At 40.7% G+C, this 22,849-nt stretch overlaps 1 protein-coding gene across 1 annotated transcript in view; it reads left to right on the top strand.

Annotated features, from left to right (window-relative positions):
• MATN2 (matrilin 2) overlaps positions 1–22,849 on the top strand; it is a 151,920-nt gene that overhangs the window by 35,101 nt on the left and 93,970 nt on the right. Inside the window, exons 3-5 of the mRNA XM_089666562.1 lie at positions 10,274–10,843; positions 20,609–20,731; positions 21,856–21,978. Coding sequence (XP_089522688.1) covers positions 10,274–10,843; positions 20,609–20,731; positions 21,856–21,978 — 816 coding nt within the window. The remainder of the gene's footprint in view (positions 1–10,273; positions 10,844–20,608; positions 20,732–21,855; positions 21,979–22,849) is intronic.

Here is a 22,849-nt window from a genome sequence, read left to right as displayed (position 1 = left end):
AGTGAGTGTAGCCACCCTAGGATGGGAAGTATGTTATTCAGAGGATCCCTAGGTGCTGGAAAAAAGCCAGAGAGATGGAAACTAATGCAGCCACCACATTTAAAGGCTGGTAAGTAGCAATATATTATTTTTTTTTGTCTTTAGGTTTAGATATGCTTCCAGCTGTCTATACACAGCTCGAATTTCAGCCAATTCCTACTGAACTAACCTGTCTCAACAAAGGTTGACAGAAAAGTCAAAGGAACTGGCTGGAAAACTGTAGGCCAAACTCTGACTACATCCTATCAAATGCAGTCACTGTTTGGATATTCAGACAGCCTCAGGAGCAGTGACTGTTAGAATACAGTAGCAAGCAGTGGAGATTCTTTCATTCATGCTGTTTAGAGTGATTTCTCTCATTCATGCCCTCACCTGCCCCCTCTTCCCCCCCCCCCCCGGGCCAGGAATGTCTGATGTACCTCCGCCCAAATGTAGTGTGGAGGTGTAAATTAGGGCAGAGTGTCCATACTCCCCTTCCCTCCTTCCTCAGGGCAGCTAAGCTTTCCACCCCTGCATCTGTCACACTGGCAGGGCAGCAGCCAAGGATCTTTAAAGCTGGGTAGATGGAGCCTTATGGGGCTTCAGAGACACTAGTTCTGCTCCCCTTGTGATTGATAGCAGACCATGGGTAAACCATATCCAACAGACAGGCTGCTGTTGCCTATAGAATCTGTCTGCTGTCAATCACAAGGGGAAAGTGAACTTGATGGGGAAAATAGTGTCTCAGTTCCCTCAAAAGGCTCCAACTACTGTCAGCGTAAATGGTCATAAGGAGCCTGTTGGCTGTGAAGCCCACAGCATCCTTCAGAACAAGTGACAGTTGAGGAGGTAGTGGCGGCAAACATGCTGCCTGCAACACAGCGTATAGACAGGCACTCTGCCTGTCTCTCTGCACCAACTTACAGTTGGTTTTAAATACCTCCAGTTTTTTTATCTACGAACTGGAAGTAACTACAGTTTTTTATTAATTTTCTTCCGCACGTGTCAGTAAAGCTACCAATAATGGAGGGAGGGATTTTTTTATCTGGTGCAGGGCATTTTATAGGGGACATAGCACTAGAAAAATGTTGATAGTACTTTATTGAATTCCCCCCATTGTGCGTTATACATGTGTTATCATTGAACCCTATGCAATGCACATTTTTCTGGAAAATCACATGAAAGATTCAGAAAGCAGGACTTTTTCCACTGCATCCCCAAACACACATATGTGAACAGAGACATATGCAAGCTTTTATGCCATCAGTTGCACTTTGCTAGCTGCCATATTGGGCAAAAGGGAGAAAACAATGTAGCAGTTAGAAGTTTTCTTCTTTTGGGATTCCTGAACAGTTGTTTTAAAAATATTACTGCCTTCATTTTAAAGCTGAGCTCCAGCCTTCCATTCAGTCTTCCCCAGTTGTACAAGCTCCTTTTTAGTACTGAAATTGCTTACTCTGATTTCATGGCATACTGTAAACCTCTCACAGCGTGCATTAGAAGCTGCAGTAAATCAGATAGAGCCTACCTCATTTCCTGCCTGGAGAACATCCAGCATCATTTAGCTTTTTCATTTACAGCCTCTGTCCTTTCTCTTGTCCCCCCTTTTCATTCATTTGATTTCAGTTCTTTCAGTCATAGAGGTTTAGCATCAAATGTGGGCAGTACCTAGGGCAATCTTCATGCAAATGCAGATGGACTGCCTAGGACTGCCCGCTACAGCTCCCTGCCAGCCCCGCCCAGCAGCCATGATCTGCCTGCACTGCATAGAGAAGCACAAACCCAGTGAACAGGAAAAAATCCATATAAATTCCTGTGTTCCCCAATAACATGGGGGGTAACCAGGGAAGGCAAAACATAAGCAGAAAAAAACTTCAGTTTTAAATATCTTTTGCTGTGATATTGTGACACAGTGGAGCTTGTTCATGTTTGTCCCTGAAAACAATTAAATCTTTAGGTTAAACCAGTTATCTGAGATGGGAAACTGAATTGAGTGTACAATTCTCACCGCAGGAGTGGGATTCCATGTGGACTAATCTCCGCAAATGTACAAAATCTATTACAATAAATGAAACAGTGGTAAAATTGTTTACCAGATGGTATTACCCTCCCTCTTTTTTTTAATAACAAATATTTCATACTCACCTGCTCTGTGCAGTGGTTTTGCACAGAGCAGCCTGGATCCTCCACTCTGGTCCCCTGCCGGCACTCCTGTCCCTCCCTTCTGCTGAGTGCCCCCAGAGCAAGCAGGTTGCTCTGGGGGCACCCAAGCAGGTGTGCGCCCAAGCTGCGGCTCTGCGTGTCCATTCACACACCGCCCCTTCCCTCTCCTAATTGGCTCACTGGCTGTGATTGACAGCGGCGGGATTCAGTGGCTCCCACTGCTGCCTCAGCCAATCAGAAGTTAGAGTCCCCAGAGAGCCGAGGCTCTCGTGGACGTCACTGGATCGAGAGGGGGCTCAGGTAAGTATTGGGGGGGGATGCTGCACACAGATATATCCTCCTCTTTACTCAATCTTATTAATATCATTCACATAGCAACACACTGGGCAATAGCCCTTCATTAGAAAAAAATATAGTCCCCTTTCCTCAAATTTTATCTAGAATAGGTGAAATTATGATGTTGAAAACAATTTTTCATACATTACATAATACAAAAAACTATTTAATCTCAAATGGGATCCTTGGGTCCTTTATAGATTTTCGAAGGATAATCCTACCATAATTTTGATGAAGAAACATTGCACTATATTTAGGCTATACAACATATGGTAAAATTGGATAATTACTTGTGAGCCACTGGGGGTTATTATCTGTATACAAACTATAATACCAATTGTATGCGTGCATAAAAAGAAAAAAATTATTTAATTTGTGTACTTAAAAAATGATTTGATTTTAGATCGCTAGGTACTTCATACACCCTCTCTAGGTGTGTAAGTGTAGCTGCACTAAAGTAAAAAACAACCCCAGAAATAGAACGCAATTTACTAACTCCATAAATGGTAAATTATTTAAGATAAAACAATTTATATCGTGTGACACCAAGGGGGTAATATATGCACTAAAATGCCCATGTAATAAAATCTATATAGGAAGAACTAAACGCATGCTAAAGGAGAGAATAAAGGAGCACATTCGTAATATTTTAAAAGGATATAAATATCATAATATATCATTACACTTTAAATTATATCATGAACAAAAAACAGAAGGCCTAGAATTTTGGGGAATAGAAAAGCGTAAAGCACACTGGAGAGGAGATAATCTCATTAGAGAAATAAGTAAGAAAGAATCCCAGTGGATTTATCAAATGAATTCATTGCATCCTTTGGGATTAAACAAGGAATTTGATCTGGCTTGTTTTTTGAGCGATTACTAACATTACCAGAAAGAATAAGGAGTAAATCAATACACTTCAAAGACTGAACACAACAATAGGAGGGAGATATAGATGGGTTAATGATAAAGATATCATTTATTGATTTGAGTGTAAACATAATTTTAAAAGTATAATCATTATTTATTTAAAAGCTCTTATAAAATTAAATTTAAATATTTCTTAACACTCTTATTTTTAATTTAGAGGTTTATTATTATTATTTTTTTTTTTTAATAATTATTTTTTTAAATAATTATTTTTATAATTATTTTTACTTCTATTTTTATTTTCATTTTTATTTAATTTAATTATTATTAATTTAATTTTACCATTTTTATACAGTCTGGCATTTTATCAAATTGCATTCAAGGTGTGATTACTGAAGAATATTTAATTATAATAATAGTATTAATTTTTAACATTTTATATTAATAAAGATGAATAATATATAGATATAGTATAAAAATTGGGATTAATATTGACACATTGTAAGATGATATTTTTATTTTTAATGTTAATTATAGAGCATAAGATTGTAAATCCAAATTGTAAAGGGTGTGGATGCAAACATTGAGTAAAAAGCCGGAGGATGCTGATGCACATCTTGAATCCACACAAAACAGTGGAGATTATGTATATTATTCACGAGATCGAGATATAGTTGAACTCCGAAGTAATGGAGGGATAATGGAGAGCAGTTACTAATCACAGCAAAAATGGCGCCGGCAGGATATAAATTGACTCTGTGCATGATGGCATGCAAAACTACATCCCCCAGAGGAAGCTACGAGTCCCTGTAGCGTAACGCGTAGGGGAGGGGCGGTGATGTCATCACGCATCCACAGAGGAACGGCGAGTATACACACTGAAGGCAGACACACCTATAAAGCTGACCAAAATACGATTTGGATACATTTTATGTAAAGCGCTACTTTATCTTTCACAATGTGAGTGAGAAATCAAAGCACATTAAACAGCTGAAATGCCGGATAAGACACTATGTTTCTTTTCCCTTCTTTTCATGTCTCATATATGGAGGATTAAATCAAGCAGCCAGCGGAGGAAGATTTACTGAGAAGGCTGAGCTGAGGAGAGAGAGGTTCACGCAGTGGACACAGATCCCTAATACAGCCCAGTCAGAATAATACCATCTCTATTCATTTAAAGGAGAACTATCATTCCCACTTTATTTTTTATTTTTTATTTATATTTTTTTGTTTCTGTTTTTTCACATTTATAGAAACTTAATTTTATATTTACATTAATTATGGATTTAAGTATTATTGATTGATGAAATTGTTTGGTAATTGGTGACAAACACAGGTATTCAATATATCACAAGAGGTAGAACATATTAGAGCGCGGTACAATATTGTATTATATACAACATATGATTGTACCTTTTGTTTTGTATATTTTATTTTGCATTTTCTTTTTATATTTTGAAATGTAACACAGATTACTATATTTTCATATACATATATAATCTAAAATATATCTATGTGATGTCAATACTGCAAAAATTACTGTATGTATATCTTTTGACATTTTTTTTGTAATGTAATGGTTGCTTCTCAGAATGTTATTGAAACTTTATTTTAATAAAAAAAAGTTTGTTATCAAAACCAGTTATATCAATTATATTATATCATAGTTAGTTTGGCTGAAAAAAGATGAAAGTACATCCAGTTCAACCATAGAAAAAAAAAGTTATAATTCTATACCCACAGTTGATCCAGAGGAAGGTAAAAAAAACCTAGCAAAGCATGATCCAATTTGCACCTGCTGGGAAAAAAGATTCCTTCCTGATCCCTAGTATCCAGTTATATTCTGTGTATCTAAGAAATAATCCAGGCCTTTTTTTGAAGCAATCCACTGAGCTGGCCAGAACCAACTCTTGAGGGAGTCTATTTCACATTTTCACAGCTCTCACTGTGAAGAAACCTTTCTGTGTTTGGAGATTTAATTTCCTTTCCTCCAGACGTAAAGAGTGCCCCCTGGTCCTCTGTGACCTCAAGGTGAATAACTCTACACCGAGTTCACAATATGAACCACTGATGTATTTATACATGTTGATCATATCACCCCTTAATCTCCTCTTCTCACCAGAGAATACATTCAGTTCCTCTAATCTTTCCTAATAGCTGAGCTCCTCCATGCCTCTTATCAGTTTAGTTACCCTTCTCTGTTCCCCAATGTTCTTTTTGTTAATTGGTGCCCAAAACTGAACTGCATATTCCAGATGAGGTATTACTAATGATTTGTACCGGGGTAATCTGATATCTCCCTCTCTGGAGTCTATACCTCTTTTAATACAAGAGAGGATTTTGCTCACTTTAGAAACCACAGCTTGGCATTGCATGCCATTATTAAGCTTGTGATCTACCAGAACTCCCAGATCCTTCTCCACCATTGATTCCCCCAGTTGTACCCCCCCCCCAGTATGTATGATGCATGCATATTCTTAGCCCCCAAGTGCATAACCTTACATTTATCAACATTAAACCTCATTTTCCACATAGTTGCCCAATTAAACAGTGAATTGAGGTCGGCTTGTAAGTTGAAGACATCCTGTAAGGACGTTATTCCACTGCACAGCTTGGTGTCATCTGCAAAGACTGAAATGGTATTTATAATCCCAGACCCTATATTGTTTATAAATATATTAAAAAGTAAGGGTCCCAACACTGAACCTTGGGGTACACCACTGACAACCCTAGACCATTCAGAGTATGAATCATTAACCACTACTCTCTGAATACGATCATTTAGCCAGTTTTCTGTCCATTTACATACAGAATTTTCCAAGCCTGTAGACTTTACCTTACACATTAGCCGTGTGTGGGGAACTGTGTCAAACGCTTTTGCAAAATCCAAGTATACCACATCCACCACCACCCCTCTGTCCAAGGTTTTGCTCACCTCTTCATAAAAAGAAATCAGATTTGTTTGACACCTTCTGTCTTTCATGAATCCATGCTGTCTGTTGCTTAAAATATTTTTTTCCAGCAAGAACTCATCTATGTGGTCTTTTATTAAACTCTCCAGTATCTTCCCAACTATAGAAGTTAAACTAACAGGTTTATAATTACTTGATAAAGATTTTGACCCCTTTTTAAATATTGGCACCACATTGGCCTTACGCCAATTCAGTGGTACTATGTCATTAACCATTTCAATACCGGGCAATTTTACACCTTCCTGCCCAGGCCAGTTTTCACGTTTCAGCGCTCTCACACTTTGAATGACAATTGCGCGGTCATACAACATTGTACCCAAACTACAATTTTATCATTTTCTTCCCACAACTAGAGCTTTCTTTTGGTGGTATTTAATCACCGCTGGGGTTTTTATTTTTTGCTAAATTAACAAAAAAAGACCAAAAATTTTGAAAAAAAAAACACGTTTTTCTTTGTTTCTGTTATAAAAGTTTACAAATAAATAATTGTTCTTCATAAATTTAGGCCGAGATGTATTCTGCTACATGTCTTTGGTGAAAATAACCCAAATTAGGATGTATTATTTAGTTTGTAGGAAAGTTATAGAGTTCACAAACTATGGTATAGATCTGAATATTGATCAATCCTGAAGTACTGACAGCCAATCTAATTTCTTGAGGTCCAAGAATGTCAGAATAGTACAGATATCCCCAAATGACCCCTTTTTGCAGAGTAGAGAGTCCGACGTACTTCATAAGAGGAATGGCGAGTTTTTTGAAGTTGTATTTTTTTGTCATAATTTTTCGGAAAATGAAAAAATTAAAAAAATTATTTTCACTATTTTTTTTTTTTACATACTGTCACCAGTGCAGTACAGCATCATCATATAACTGGAATAGTGGTGAAAAGGGACACTGACTGGTGACAGTATTAAAAAAAATATATATATATTTTTTTTATTTTTTTTTTATTACATTTTTTAAAAAAAATTTTAAGATTTTTTTTTAATATATTACTATGACCAAAGTAGTACAATGTTACCATAGTAACATTGTACTACTTTGGGGAAGTGATCAGTATTTTTTTTTTTTTTTTTACACAATTTGCTTATAGCAAAGAATTACTTTGCTATAAGCAAGCATTTACCTGAATGAAATCGATTCATTCAGCTTTTTTTTTTTTTTTTTTTTTGTGCTTAGCTGTGATTTGGTCACAGCTAATCACATGACATGTGCATGTGATTAGCTGTGACCATTCACAGCTAGGCACTAGTATACAATGGATGGCATCATGAATGAAGCCATCCATTGTATACAACTGTCATGTGACCTGCTGTGATTGGTCACAGCAGGTCACATGGTACCGGCAACGGGGGCCGGTACTCAGATCTGTCATCGGCCGTGTCCGAGGTACACGGCTGGTGACAGATCGCGCCACTGCGCGGCTCTGCAACCGCGCGAACTGCGCATGTGCGGGAGGACGCCAAATGGCGTATACCCCAGAAATCTACAGCATTTTTGCGGCCGCCAAACGGCTATAGGCCGGGCGGCTAATGGTTAAAGAGTCCCTAAAAATTAGAAACAAAGGCTTTGAAATGACAGAGCTCAATTCTTTAAGGACCCATGGGTGTATGCCATCCAGTCCAGGTGCTTTATTCACCTTTATTCTGTCTAAATATTTTTAGATCATATCAATTGTGAGCCAATGTGGATCATCTGGAGCTGTGTCAATACCATGCCCATTATGGACAAGAGCTCCCCCATGCTCCTTTGTATAAACAGGGCTGAAGAAGGTATTAAATAAAATTGCCTTCTCTTTGTCCCCAGTCACCCACTCTAGATTATTTTGTAAAGGGCCTACATGCTTGGACCGGACCTTTTTACTATTAATATATTTGAAGAATTTTTTGGGGTTGGTCCTGCTATCATTTGCAATCTGACATTCGTTTTCAATTTTTGCAGCCTTTATTTCCTTTTTGCATATTCTGTTATATTCTTTGTAATGTTTAAACGATGATAACGTTCCTTCATTTTTATATTGAATAAAAGCTCTTTTCTTATTATCTATAGCCTTTTTAACTTTGGCCGTAAGCCACATATGTTTGATTTTTAGCCTTTTAAATTTGTTGCCCATGGGAATATATTTTGCAGTGTGTTCACATACAGTCTTTTTGAAAAACTCCCATTTCTGTGTTGTGTTCATCAATGCCTATATTCTCTTACAGTCTAAGTCTTGGAGAGCAGCTCTCAGCCTTGGAAAATTACCTCTCTTGAAATTGAGCGTTTTTATTTTTCCTGTATGTGCTCGCTGTTTACAGCTAACAATAAATGAAATCATGTTATGGTCACTGCTACCCAGATGTTCTTTTATATGGACATTTGCCTCTATGAACTGTACCATAAAATTGTCCTGTAGTAGGTTTAAAAATTTTTGCCCTTTAACTGTTCCTGCAGTACCATTACTCCAGTCAATTTCCGGGAAGTTAAAATCCCCCATTAGTATCACTGTCCCAGCCCTTGCAGCCCTTTCGATCTGTGCAAGGAGCTGAGTCTCCACCTCCTCATTAGCACTGGGAGGCTTATAACAAACTCCAATGATTACCATTGTGGTAGTCACCCTCATGTGCAGTTCCACCCATAATACTTCAGCCTCATCACACTCTCCATCAACTAGGTCCTCTTTCACACTCACTCTGAGATCACTTCTCACATAGAGACTTACACCACCACCTTTCCTATTTAGCCTGTCTCTCTGAAAGAGAACACAGCCAGGAATATTAATGGCCCAGTCATGCGAAGAATGAAGCCAAGATTTAGCAATATCAATTAAATCATAGCTCTCTTCATGCAACAAAGCTTCCAACTCACCTATTTTGCTTGGCAGATTTCTGGCATTGGTGAACAAACACTTTAATTGATTGACACCTTGTTCTCACGTATTTTGCATATTTTTTATTTTCATACAAACGGTACCAATTCCACTGGTTGTTTGTAACATGGGAACCTTCTTATCATCTGCCATAGCCTTCCCCCATCTTTCCTCATCCCACCCACCAATAAGTACTGACCCCTGTCTGATCTGTCTGCCCCATTATAATCTAATTCTCCCTCCCCTATCGATCCTAGTTTAAATACTCCTCCAGCCTTCCCATAAACCTCTCTCCCAGCGCAGCAGACCCCCTTCCATTTAGGTGCAGACCATCCCTAGCAAATAGGTTGCACCCCAATGAAAAGTCAGCCCAGTGCTCTAGAAACCTCTTACACCAGGTCTTCAGCCATGCATTGAGTTCTCTAATCACCCTCTGTCTTTCTTGAGTTGCACATGGCACAGGTAATATTTCAGAGAATATAACCTTGGAAATCCTCCCCTTCAACTTGCAGCCTAGTTCTTTAAATTGATTCTTAAGGAGCCTCCACCTTCCATGTATTCTGTCATTGGTTCCAACATGAACCAAGACAGCTGGGTCATACCCAGCCCCTCCCTGTACTTTATCAACCCGGTCCACCAGATGCCGAACCCTGGCACCAGGGAGACAGCAAACCATTCGGTTGAGGCGATCCTGGTGACAAATTTTTCTATCAGTCCTTCTGATCATAGAATCCCCTACTACAACCAGCTGTCTAGGCCTTCCTGCACTACCCTCACCACCCCTCCCAGATGGTCTGCCCTCCCGGCTGTTAGGGATAAAAAAAAAATGCTATTTAAAAAGTGACAGAAAAAGGGATTTAAAAAAGTAAAAGCTTTTAGCAAGACCTAAAGAAGAAAATAAAACAACTACAAGCACCAGCAATCACCAGCAGTCAAAAGTAAAACGTTTTCAAATATCCCACTCTTTTTAGTGATCAGCCAGCATAAAATGCCATAATGATGCTATTATGTTTGCTTTGCATGTATTGTAAGAGTATTTCATTGCCTACTGTGTATTCTTTTTCAGAGGAAGCCTGTCATAACAAGCCATTGGATCTTGTCTTCATCATCGACAGTTCCCGAAGTGTACGCCCGTACGATTTTGAAAAGGTGAAAGAATTTCTAATCACTATGCTGACGTTCCTGGACATTGGCCCAGATGCTACCAGGGTGGGTCTGATACAATATGGCAGCACAGTAAAAAATGAGTTTTCCCTGAAGACTTACAAAAAGAAATCTGATATTGAACGAGCAGTGAAGAGGATGATGCACCTTGCCACTGGAACCATGACGGGACTGGCCATTCAGTATGCCATGAACATTGCCTTTTCTGAAACTGAGGGGGCCCGCCCATCATATAAATTTGTTCCAAGGATTATCATGATAGTAACTGATGGCAGACCACAGGACCCTGTAGCTGAAATTTCAGCAAAGGCAAGGAACTCTGGGATCTTAATATTTGCTGTTGGGGTGGGTCGGGTAGATATGGACACTTTGAAATCCATTGGAAGTGAGCCACACGAGGAACATGTCTTCTTAGTAGCCAATTTTAGTCAGATTGAAACGCTGACGTCTGTCTTCCAGAATAAGCTTTGTGGTAAGTGTGTGTATTCAGCCATTCTTTTTTTTATTTCAGATGTAAAACCCCTTTTTCCCTTAGCTATTCTTTCTTTTTCTATACGGTTTCCTTAATTGATGAATTAATTAAAAGCCTTTATTTCATTAGTAAATAACATTACCATGCTTTATACCAGAAATGAACAAATTCCAGATATAATTTTGATACGTTACTATAGAACTAACCATAGATCCCATATAGGAGAACACATTATGGGTACAATAATGTTAATGAAAACCTAATCCTCTTGCATTGTACTCAATATGACTAAGTCACGCTAGTTTAGCCATGTTGCAAACCCCTTTATACTGTTTGGCTTTCCATAGGCCTAAAGGTGGTAACCTTCGGACAAGTGAACAGCAGCCATCATTTCTGCACACTGAGCCAGGCCAACCATTGTACATTTTTACACACAAGCATGATCTGTGTGAGTTTGGGGGATGGGCAGGGGCACATAATGGCATCTTCACCTTGGGTGGTAGAGGATCTTTTCCAGGAATTGTATATGTTGGCTAGGAATAATGTGCCAGGATTGCTGCTATAGTGTTGGTATCCCAGTCTTTTCACAGGGAAATTGAAATTGAAACACCACACCCGAGCTAGGAGGTCCAGATACAACTTTATTCCATTAAAAGTAGGGCTACAATCGAAGAAGTAGCCAACATGTTTCAGGAGTTCAAGCACCCCTTTCATCTGGGCTTGACTGGCAACAATGTGAACAAACCAGAAGTGAAGTGGGCCTACAATTGTATTTTTTCTAGTGTAAATTACAAGCACAGGCCTTATCACCAGCTTGTCCGCCAGCTGCTGATTGTTGCCAGTCAAGCCCTGATGAAGGGGGCGCTTGGAACCCTGAAACGCATTGCCTACTTTTTGGATTGCATCCCTGACTTTTAATGGAATAAAGTTGTATCTGGACCTCTTCAATTTAAGTTCTTGTTATATTACACTGTAAGCCAAGGAGACTGTGGAGATCCTCTGGGGTGTACAAGCCGCCTGCCCTAGAAACCAGATCATTTACACCAACATCAATACCATATCACCGGGTCTAGCGCTATCTTTCTACATTCCCCAACTTTTGACGGAAAGGGAGCAAAAAAAGTAAAAAGGGAAATCACTCCAATGGGGTAGAGTGGAGTAGAATTATTATTATTATAATACAGGATTTATATAGCAGCAACAGTTTGCACAGCGCTTTACAACATGAAGACAGACAGTACAATTACAATACAATTCAATACTGAAGGAATCAGAGGGCCCTGCTCGTTAGAGCTTACAATCTAAAATGGAGGGTCAAGTGGTAAAAACATAATACTTGTGGGGGATAAGCTGATGGAGAAAATAAAAGTACAGTTGTTAGCTGGAGGAGGGGTAGGCTTCTCTGAAGATATGGGTTTTCAGGGATCATCCAAAAGTAGACAGAATAGGAGACAGTCGGACAGATTGTGGTAGGGAATTCCATAGGATGGCAGAGGCTTTGGAGATGTCCTTGAAGCGAGCATGGGAGAAGGTGACAAGAGAGCTAGAGAGCAGGATGTCTTGGAAGGAAGAAAGAGAACGATGTGTTTGGTATTTTGAGACTAAGTTAGTAATGTAGCTGGGGGGGAGTTTTGGATGACTTTGTTAGCATTTTTAATTTAATTTGTTGGGTGAGTGGCAGCCAATGGAGGGATTGGCAGAGAGGAGTGATGGATGCCGAATAGTTTAAAGTATAAATCCAGGAAATAAAATGTTTGGCCCAGGCAGTGGGGCTGTGTCGGCACTGCACGGGGCAAATGCTCATTTTGCTCTAGGGGAGAAGACACCAAACATCTACTGACCTGAACCACCGATCCTCTCCGCAGAAGACGGTTCTGCCACAAATGGCCCACCCCCCTGCGTGGTCCTGTGGTCTTGTAAATGGACTGTTCCTGGCGTCAGCATGCTCAATGCATGCACCACAGACAGAAACAGTCCACCGCTGGGGTGGGGGGAGAGCAAGGTTTTCCGGGTCAGGTGAGTATGAGTTTAGTCTTCACCCCTAGAAAAGACAAGCAGCCGATCCATGATCCATTGAGTTTTGCTTTAAGATGGATGGGTCTGACAACAGCATTCATGATGGACTGAAGTGGGGATAGCCTGTGTAAAGGTAAGCCAGTGAGGAGGGAGCTGCAGTAGTCGAGGCGAGGGATAACCGGGGAGTGAATTCCAAGCTTTGTGGTGTCGTGTTAGGAAGGAGCATATTTTAGAGATGTTACCAATGTTGAGTTGGCAAGCTTTGGACAGTGCTTGGATGTGGGGCTGAAAGAGTTAGGACCTCTTCCAGGTTTCTTCTGTTGTCCATGTCCCCATTGAGATGGTTTCTCACACTTCCTGCCCATGTGACGATCAAGATCACCAAAACAGGAAAAGAGAGAAAAGGTCACCAACAGGGACACAAACCACAACAAATCAAAAACTACAGAATTCTTTTGACTGTGTGCTTGTGTTTGGTCCAGTTTCTTCGTCAAAACATCTGCTAAACCAATTACAGGTTTAATGGTAGTTAATTGTTTATGGGGTAAAAAGTCTCTTGGCTCAGAAACAATGTAGTTGATGTTTGATGATATTAATTCTCCTCGTATGCTGTTTCTTAGCCATGTGATTGCTTTGGGTTCCTGACATAACCTAACCCTTTACTGAGTGTGTGAGGTCTATCAGAATCTTGCGGTTAAGCGTAGACCACAGGCCCAATAATAGAAAAATCCCAGCATTGGAAAGATATTCAGATCAGCAGCACCAAAACCACAAGAATCCCTTTTGTGTTGCTGCAAGGACTGCTGTAAAATAAGTAAATAGGAATTGGGCTCTAGGGACTTGTGGTGGAGTTACATATTGATTTACTGTTACTTCCCCCAGTGGCATTGCTCCAAGCACTGACAAGACGATATGTACTTCAGCTAGAATAAACATCTAAAGCAGTAAAGCAGCTACTGTAACATAAAATAATAAATAGGCTATAACTTATAAGACAGTACTTTGAGATTGTGCCAGCTGATTTGTGTGTACTCTAGACATGTAAATTTAATTACTATAATATTAGCTGTGGGACTCTTTGTTTATTGACATTTTCAGCGGCAGTTCATGTGCCGAGTCGTCTGTATTGAACAGATGGATAGATGATCTTATAGTGCTGAATCATAACTCCCTAAGGATCACTTAACGTAACATGCAAAGGACCTCTGAAAAATGTCTCAAGTGGAGTTGTCAGGGTTGCACAGTTGACATCAATGAGATTCAAGCTTTCAGAATCCAATTATCAGTGAGTATTTTAAGGCTTCTTGCCCACAGGCGACAAAATGCCTCATTTGTGGCCATTTAGCTAAACACAGGTGCTTTGTTGTCTATGGGAAAATGCACACAGCTGCCTAAATGGTTAGTTCACCTTTACCAAAAAATTGCCTATGCGGGTGAGGGGCGTCTATAGACAAAGACAAGCTGTGCTGCTTTGACTAAACTTTGACAATGCCTTAATTATTAGTGTAGGCCATTGATGTTCCTGCTAAATCCTGGCTGAAAAACTGCAGTACATAGTATCATCCCAGGCTGCCTTGTTGCTAAGATGTTGCTAAGACACTCCCAGCCGTTACTGCTCACCCTCATCATCACAGGGACGAGCTCTCAAATCCCCGCACGTGTGTGGTCCACGATCTCTGACACAGCAAACATGATGCGTTCTGAGCTGTAAAAAAAAAAAAAATAGAAATTTTATGTTTGAGTGTAGTAATTTACACAAGCCTGTATATGCAAGTATTTATGTATGAGCATATGCATAAATAAATGACAACACTGGCAGCTAGAAGAGGATGAAGAAGTAATCTCTGCATGTATACACAAACACATTTGTAGGCACCTGTGCATGTGTATACAGGGAGATCTTTATGCAACTTACTCCGGATCTTTCTGCCAGCCTTAGCCAGCATTATCCTGTGTATAAACATCACTGAATATTATATCCTGTGCAAGAAGCCTAATCAACTTTGTACTTGCACTAAAGTGATCAATGTAATGGTGAGCTTGTGCAGGTAGAACCAGAATGTGTCTACTTTTGCCAGCGGCCCGATCCACCACTCTGACCTGCACTGTGTGCCTGAGCAATGCCAGTTTCAGAGTTGCACACTAATGCTTAAAGGATAAGTTCACCTTTGGGAACATGTTACGTTTCACCTGTTTTTTGGGTGGAACATGTAACAAGTTCCCAGGGCTGCAGCCGCTGCTATCTCCGTGACAGAAATACAGGGAGAAGTTCCCCATAATAGTTGTCACTTTTTAAAAACAGTGGGGCCGTACTATTCATTCACAGTGTTCTGTGAATTAATGAACTACAAGTCCCAACAGCCTTAGTGGCTGTTGGCTTGTAGTACTCAAAGGACTACCACTGCGCTGTGGAGCACCGTGGTAGTTCAATAATTCATCCTGCCAGTATATCTGCTTGCCTGTACATTCCCTATTAGCAAGATATACTGACAGGTCTGCAGGAGACCTGCATGGCATCAGCGATCTGCTGATCGCTGGTGCAATGACTTACAGGCTCCTGAAACAAAAAATATTAAATGCAAATGTTGTTTACCTGCAAAAACAATGTGCGTTTATTAGTTTTGGGCAAAAGGTGAACGTATCCTTTAAAAGAACTGTAAAGGCTTTTTTTTCATTAAAATAAAAAATATGTTATACTTATCTGTTCTGTGCAATGGTATTGCACAGAGCAGTCCCTTACTTTCTCTTCTGGAGTCCCTTGCTCTCCCCTTCTTCAGATTGCCTCCTCTGAAGAAGCCATGTGCTGAGGGGGACCCATGTGGGCACACTCCTGAAATGGGGTCCTTGAAGAAGCCATGTGATGAGGGGGACCCATGTGGGCACACTCCTGAGATGGAGTCTCTGAAGAAGCCATGTGCTGAGGGGGACCCATGTGGGCACACTCCTGAAATGGGCCCCATAGATACACACAGAGAAGCTCTGCCACACCTCCCCACTCCCTCCTCAAGATTTGACTGACAGCAGCAGGAGCCTATGGCTTGTCAGACATTATTGGTTACAGCATACCTAAAAGCCAAAGTTTTTTGTTTTTGTCTTGTTTTTTTTTATTTTAGTTTTGGATACTGTGATACTTTTTTATAAAAGACTTTAAAGAGAAGTGGGGGTATAAAAAAAACAAACATTTATGCTCAACTTCTCCTTCAAGTTTTGCATTACGTTTAGTGCTTAAGATCATATGTATCACATATAATAAATAATGGTTTATTTACAAGATCAGTAGGAAAACATATGGACAGCTGCACGCAATAAACTGCTCATTTAATAGTGTGCAGGATTGATGCCAACATGTTTCATGGACAGTGCTCTCTTCATCAGGCCAAAGAAGTCAAATGTCTTCATAAAGTTACAATCAGTTGCCTTATAATAATCTATGTAGTCAATAAACAATTACACAGTGAGCATATGTAAAATATCAAAATGCAGATTTGTATACAGATAAGTAGCACATCTTATGTTGTATTGTTTTCTATTACTTACAAAATGTGCATTGAGATCAAAATTTCTCAGTCACCAAAAGAAATTAACCCCTCAGCCCACTTCAGATGGCACAGTGCTCAGATCAGTAGATTTGTAGATCAGGCTGCAAAGCAGAAAGGGGTCACTACAGATAAAATGCCTAAAAGGTGAACACCCATACCAAAACATGACCCCTCCACCCAAAATTGAAAAATTTAACATAAGGACAAACCCAACCAAGATCACCCTCTTATGCAAAGATGGCTTTATAGGTCATGATTAGGGAAGAGGAAGAGTCTGGACCATTACCCAGCTTTCCTGTGAAGTCCACCAGGGTGGAGGGATTATGTTTTGACCTGGGCTGTTACTTTTTGGGAGACTTACAGTACCTGTGCTGAACCCTCTGGCTGCCCTTTTTGTTTCATCTGCAGCTGAATCCATGACTCCTAGCACTGTGCTGTCTGGGGTGGGCTAAGAGATGGGTTTTTCAGGGGGACAGAGAAGATTTGATCTCATTGCAGTTTTGTTTTAATTAATAGAAGACATTACAACATTAAATTTGCTTCTCACCTGATATTGTACATATGCTTACTGGGTAATTGTTTATTGACTATACATATAATTATAAACCCAACAGACTGTAACAGTATAGAGAAACCTGACTACTTGGTTCTGAAGAAGTGGATGTTGTCCCCAAAACAGGTTGTCATTGATCCTGTGCACAATTTGTTTATTGCACTTTTAAGGGGAGTTAGCTATTATATTCAGATGATCTTGTGGAGTGTTGATGTGCATTGTATTTTAATATTCATACTGGAGGATAGAACATCTTTTTCTACTGATTTTATCAATATGCCATTATGTTTTAACGATAATCTGTGAATTATATTTTACTATTAGTGCATTGTAATAACAATACAAACAATAGTTATTTTTGATAAGCTTCCTTGAACAATCTTTCATGTTGTGAGTGTTGCCTGTCTGCTTGTAGGCAGGTGCAGGCTTTCCTCCAACCTGTAGGTGGCACTGTGCTTCTATCTCAGGTGACGAGGAGTTTGTTAAGAGACCTGTTCCCTGATGGACTCCATCAGTCTTCTCAGTGAAGATGGCTGTCTGATTGGATGCTGAAATCTCTGAAGATCTCATACAGCCATCTTGATGTGGGACCTTTTAAATAAGGTGACCTGTGTCATTTGGGTGTGGCAAGAGGCAGGTCATTGACAGGTACCCACTGGTTATGGAAAGGGAATAAAACAAGAAAAGGTTCCTGGCAAGTAGGGTCAGAACAGGGACATCTGCATGGTGGGTACCACCTGGTGACCGGAAAAGGAATGTGAGGTCCCATCAGTCAGCAATACAGCATTGCCTTGATACATTGCAAACCGCCACTCCTCTAGCGGAAGCCGCCATCCAGTAACACAGGCCTAATCCTGGTAACACTGGGAAAACACAATTCTTGCATTGCCTTATATCAGCGCCTTCCGGACTGTCAGTACTTATTACTATTAATCTGTATGGAAAAATGTGGTATAATTCAGGGTAACATCAGACTGTGTGTGATTTCCTCCCAGACTTTGAAACTTTGGTGGACACCCCACCTACATGCTGGCCATCTCTTTCCAGAACTTCCTGGTTTCCCTGCATGCTTTGCAGCGTCTCTGCCGTTTACTTTCAATTTTTAAGACTACATATCCCATGGTGCCTTGCTGCCTGGAAGCAGTGATTCCTGTACTGACTCCGCTTCCTGAAACTCCTCCTCTCAGCACCTCTGTAGTTCAGAAGGCAGGCTTTGTGAATTGTGTGGCACAGCAGTATCTACTACAGGGCATAGTGAATATTAAGTTTACCAACTTAGGTATAAGGGTTCATGTACACTGCAGCTGCTAAACTGACGTTCAGGAGCTGTTCAGCGTTTTTTTCAGCAGCCCCTGAACTCTCCCTAATGTTTTCTTATGAGTCCATGTGCACATCTTCACTTACAGTCGTTTACAGGCAGTCGAGTTTACAGTAATTTTTTTTTAACGCACCAAACTTGCGTTCAGGAGTAGATTTTACTGGTGTTTCAAACGTCAAACGCTGGTAAACACAGTTAACCGTGTTTATAAGCGTTTGCGGTTAGAAGCGTTTTTTAACTGTTCCATGTCCAGATGCTGTCCAGAGACTTTTTTCATCAGAAATGCATGCAAAGCATTTTCCATGTATTCAAAAGGAATCGGTACACCAGCGCAAACAGTTCCAGGTTTCACGTGAAGGAAAAAATAGGTAGAACGTGCTGCATTATGCTCATGATGGGATCCATAGTGAGTACAACCAGAAAAGACAGGTCATCTTACTGCTCTCTCTGCTTCTGCTCTCTCTATTTCTGTAAAAATGTCTGAAATAGTTAATTTTTTACTATTTTTCAGTGCATTCTGGGCATTTGGGAAGGTCTCCTGAGGTTATCTTTTAAAATCGCTGACAAACTCATGTAGACTTCACCTCCGCAACATCTCCAAAATACGTCCGTTCCTAACCCCCGAAACCACTAAGCAACTCATTCACTCCCTCATTATATCATGCCTTGACTACTGTAACTCCCTCCTCATCGGCTTACCCCACCGCAGGCTATCCCCGCTTCAGTCTATCCTGAATTCTGCGGCAAGACTCATCCACCTTACTCACCGCTCTGTATCCGCCACCCACCTCTGCCAATCCCTCCACTGGCTTCCGATTGCCCAACGGATAAAATTCAAAATGCTAACATTGACTTATAAAGTTGTTCATAATACTGCCCCAAACTACATCACTGATCTGGTATCCAAATACCACCCGAAACGTACTCTCCACTCCTCACAAGACCTCCTACTCTCTAGTTCCCTGGTCTCCTCCTCCCATTCCCGTCTCCAGGACTTCTCCAGGGCTTCCCCCATCCTCTGGAACTCCCAATCCATCAGACTATCACCTACTCTCCTCACCTTTAAGTGCACTCTGAAAACCTATCTCTTCAGGAAAGCCTACCCCGCCCTCAGCTAATTACTGAACTCCTCCACTCTTCCTACCACTCCATCCCCCACAGCTATTTCCTCCTGTACCATTATCCCCTCCCTCCTAGATTGTAAGCTCCAAGGAGCAGGGCTCTCGAACCCCTCGTGTATTGAATCGTATTGTTACTGTACTGTCTCGTGTACTGTCTCCCATTACAATGTACAGCGCTGAGCATATTGTTGGTGCTATATAAACACTGTATAATAATAAACGCAAACACACATAAACGCAGTATGCAAACGCGTCTAAACTGACATTTTTTAACCTACGTTTTCCAGTAGTCAGGCTCCATCGTTCAAAAGAGTTTTCCATATGCCCCGTGTACATGAGACCCAATTCAAATTAATAGGAATAGCCTAGAAATAACTGAGATACAATGTGGAAATTATTAGAATGTCTTTAGATTTTGACCATAGATATGATTTAACTGCTAAAATGTAAAGTTCCAGAAAAACCATTAGAACTCAAAGAATTTCTCTGAAGCCAGTATTTTGTTTGTAGCCTAAAACTGTAGTTACATACCCAAACCCACGGCTCCGCTCCAGACTTGCTCCTTTCATCCCACGCGGATACCTGGGTGCTGACTTTCACAGGCCATCTCTACTGAAAGGCAAAAGTATAAAAAATATAAGCCATACTCAAAACTTAGCTCTACTTTCTGTATTTAATTAACCAAAAATGACTTTTCCTATCCTTGCGTGAATGGTGAAACGTGTCAAGGACGGTGGTTACGGGAGGAGACATCAATGTTTGCCGTTTCTTATTTTTACCAATTTAAATAGAGAAAGAGGAGCTATGTTTTGGAGTTTTGCTTATATTTTTTATACTTTTGACTAAAACAGCAGATAACACGCAATAATAGGCTGCTTAGCAAGGTCAGAACGGGAAGGAAGAGTGATGGGGTGCTGACAGGAGGGATAGTGAGGAACCTGTAGGTCCTCAGTGATGCATTGCCAGAACCCAACATAATTTCCTTCACACTGACAAATTGATGCAACATTCTTTCATTGAGAATTTTTTTCCTTTACTATCATTGTGTCATGTGTAGATTTTCCAAAAGACTGGAACATTGCATTGTGAAATAACAAGCGTTTCCTACTTTTGTAAGTCCTCATTATTGTTGTGCTGATAGATCCTTATGGCTTAGTGATGCAGTTTTTGTGAATACTGGATCTTTTGTGACCTTGGTCTTCTCTCATTTCCTCATAGCCCCTCATTTGTGTTCCACGTCTGAACATGGCTGTGATCACTTTTGTATCAATACTCCATTCTCATACCTGTGTAGATGCAAGCAAGGGTACATCCTGAACCCTGACGAGAAGACCTGCAGAGGTAAGTTAGCTATGTCTCTATGTCTGCGTTGTGCAATGGTGAATCTACAATTCTGTAATAAAAATAATATAGGAGAAAATGGGGCTGTACTCTCTTGGGATGACCCCATAGGAGGAGGGTAATCAAGGGTTTCTGTTCACTCCTGAAAGCTAATCTTTTCTTTGCCCATGCAAAGTAACATGTCCGTCTTATTGGAGTGCAGTTTTACGTAAATTGTAATTTTTGATCTGACCTGTCTAGCACTTCTGGCCTAAATTAGCCCACCCTACCCTGTTTAGGATACAAATCTACCTTACTTTCACAGCTGGGGCAATGTTGATATACCATGTCCCACAGTCTATCTTAGTAGACATCTATGGGGCTGTCTCCTGAACCTCTGAGAGACATTGTGTAAAAGTGCACTTATCCTTTATTGCCCTCCTCCCCAGCAGAACACACTCAATTTTCCTTTGCTCCCCTGCCACTCTGTCAACCTGCTGAAAGCGAAGAAAAATCCAGGTATTTCTTGGCATGAAGAAGCATGTGACCACTCCATATGTAAGCACTAATACTTGGTAATTGGGCCAGTGCTGTCACAGGGGGGTGGGCAGAGTCCTCAGCTCTGCACAACCCCATTTGCAGAGATGGCCATAGTTGGAATGAATCTTGGCTGGTTCAGCAGGGACCAGCCAATAATCAAGCCATCTTTGGGCAGGCTGAATGTTCCCAAGTTGATCTATTAATCGACTTGGGTACAACCAGCATGTTGAATTTTTAGCATGCGATTAATGCCTGCCTGCTCTCCAACTGAAAAGACATTGAGCTTATACAGGGCTTTTTTTTCTCTCTTCTGGTGGCTGAATGGAGCAGCAGGGGAGCAAAAGAAAGGTGAGCATGTGCTGCTATCAGGAATGAGGAATTCAGATGAACCTGTTGCCTTGGATGGGCTGAGCTCAGGTTCATTTTAAAGCAAGCACAGCAATGTCATCTCAAAATATGTGCTCAATGAAAATGCTCTGTGCTTTACCTTTAACAATGATTGATCTCTGCAATGTGACTGGACAATGCAAGAAGGAAGAGATCAGTAGCAGCAACAGAATGGCTCTGACATCTAAATGCATTTATTAATTGTCTCTCTTGTATAGCTCAGGACCTGTGTGCTTCAGCGTCCCATGGCTGTCAGCAGATCTGTGTGAACACACCAGGGTCCTACATGTGCCAGTGCTATGAGGCCTATGAGCTTGGCAAAGATGGGAAGTCTTGTAAAGGTAAGTTGTAGACTAACTAATGTGTTCATTCACTTTAAAGGCCATCTCTGGTGCCCGGGGAACAGGAAGTGAGGGGAAATCGTTCACATAGAAGCAAAGATACAAGAGACCAAAGTCAAAACTTTTTCAAACAGATGCTCCATAGCAGTCAGGATTCCTAAACAACATCAAGGAGAAGAGGCACACGCATCAGAACTGCCTGACCACCTTGGGGTCAAAAACTGTTTTGTGGATCAACTTCCATGCATCAGCTCACAAGTCATCACCAATTTCAGCCAGATTCCTCTCACCCAGGGCCATCCAAGGGACCTTTCAGATTTATATTACAGGGAGGGTTTGTAGTGTATGGTGACCTTAATTTAGATATGGCTAGTAGATTAGTGGTATAAGGGTTAAATAAAACGGTATAGTAAAGTAGAATTCCAGCCCAAACCTAACTAGTCTTAAAAATGTCTCCTCCCCCCTCCTAAAAGCTATGCAAACTAACCTGTGTAAAAAAAAAAAGTATATACTTATTTATTTTCAGGCCATTGAGGTTTGCTCAGGTCACATGATCCAATGTCAGCCAGTGATGGCTGCAGGGGAGAGAGCACTCAAGATTAGCTGGGAAATCCAGGAGTGGTGACGTCACCCATAGGCTCTCGTGTCCCAGCCATTGTTGGCGCTCCCTACTCTCCCCTGCAGTCACCACTGGCTGACACATGGGGCCTGAATCATGTAACCAGACCAGAGTGGGCTGAAAATAGGTAAGAATACGCATCTTTTTTACACAGGTTAAGCAGCATACATGTTGGGGGGGTTAGGTTTATGCTGGAATTCTACCTTAAATGTGGTTTTAAAAGGGAGAGTCTGAAGCCAGCTGACACCATCT

Source organism: Staurois parvus, unplaced genomic scaffold, assembly GCF_062004578.1.
Source record: "Staurois parvus isolate SC_StPar_1 unplaced genomic scaffold, SC_StPar_1.0 ptg000052l, whole genome shotgun sequence".
In the NCBI taxonomy this organism is placed as follows: domain Eukaryota; kingdom Metazoa; phylum Chordata; class Amphibia; order Anura; family Ranidae; genus Staurois; species Staurois parvus.
Note: the sequence above shows the minus strand (reverse complement) of the source record. Positions and strands in the feature narration are given on the sequence as shown.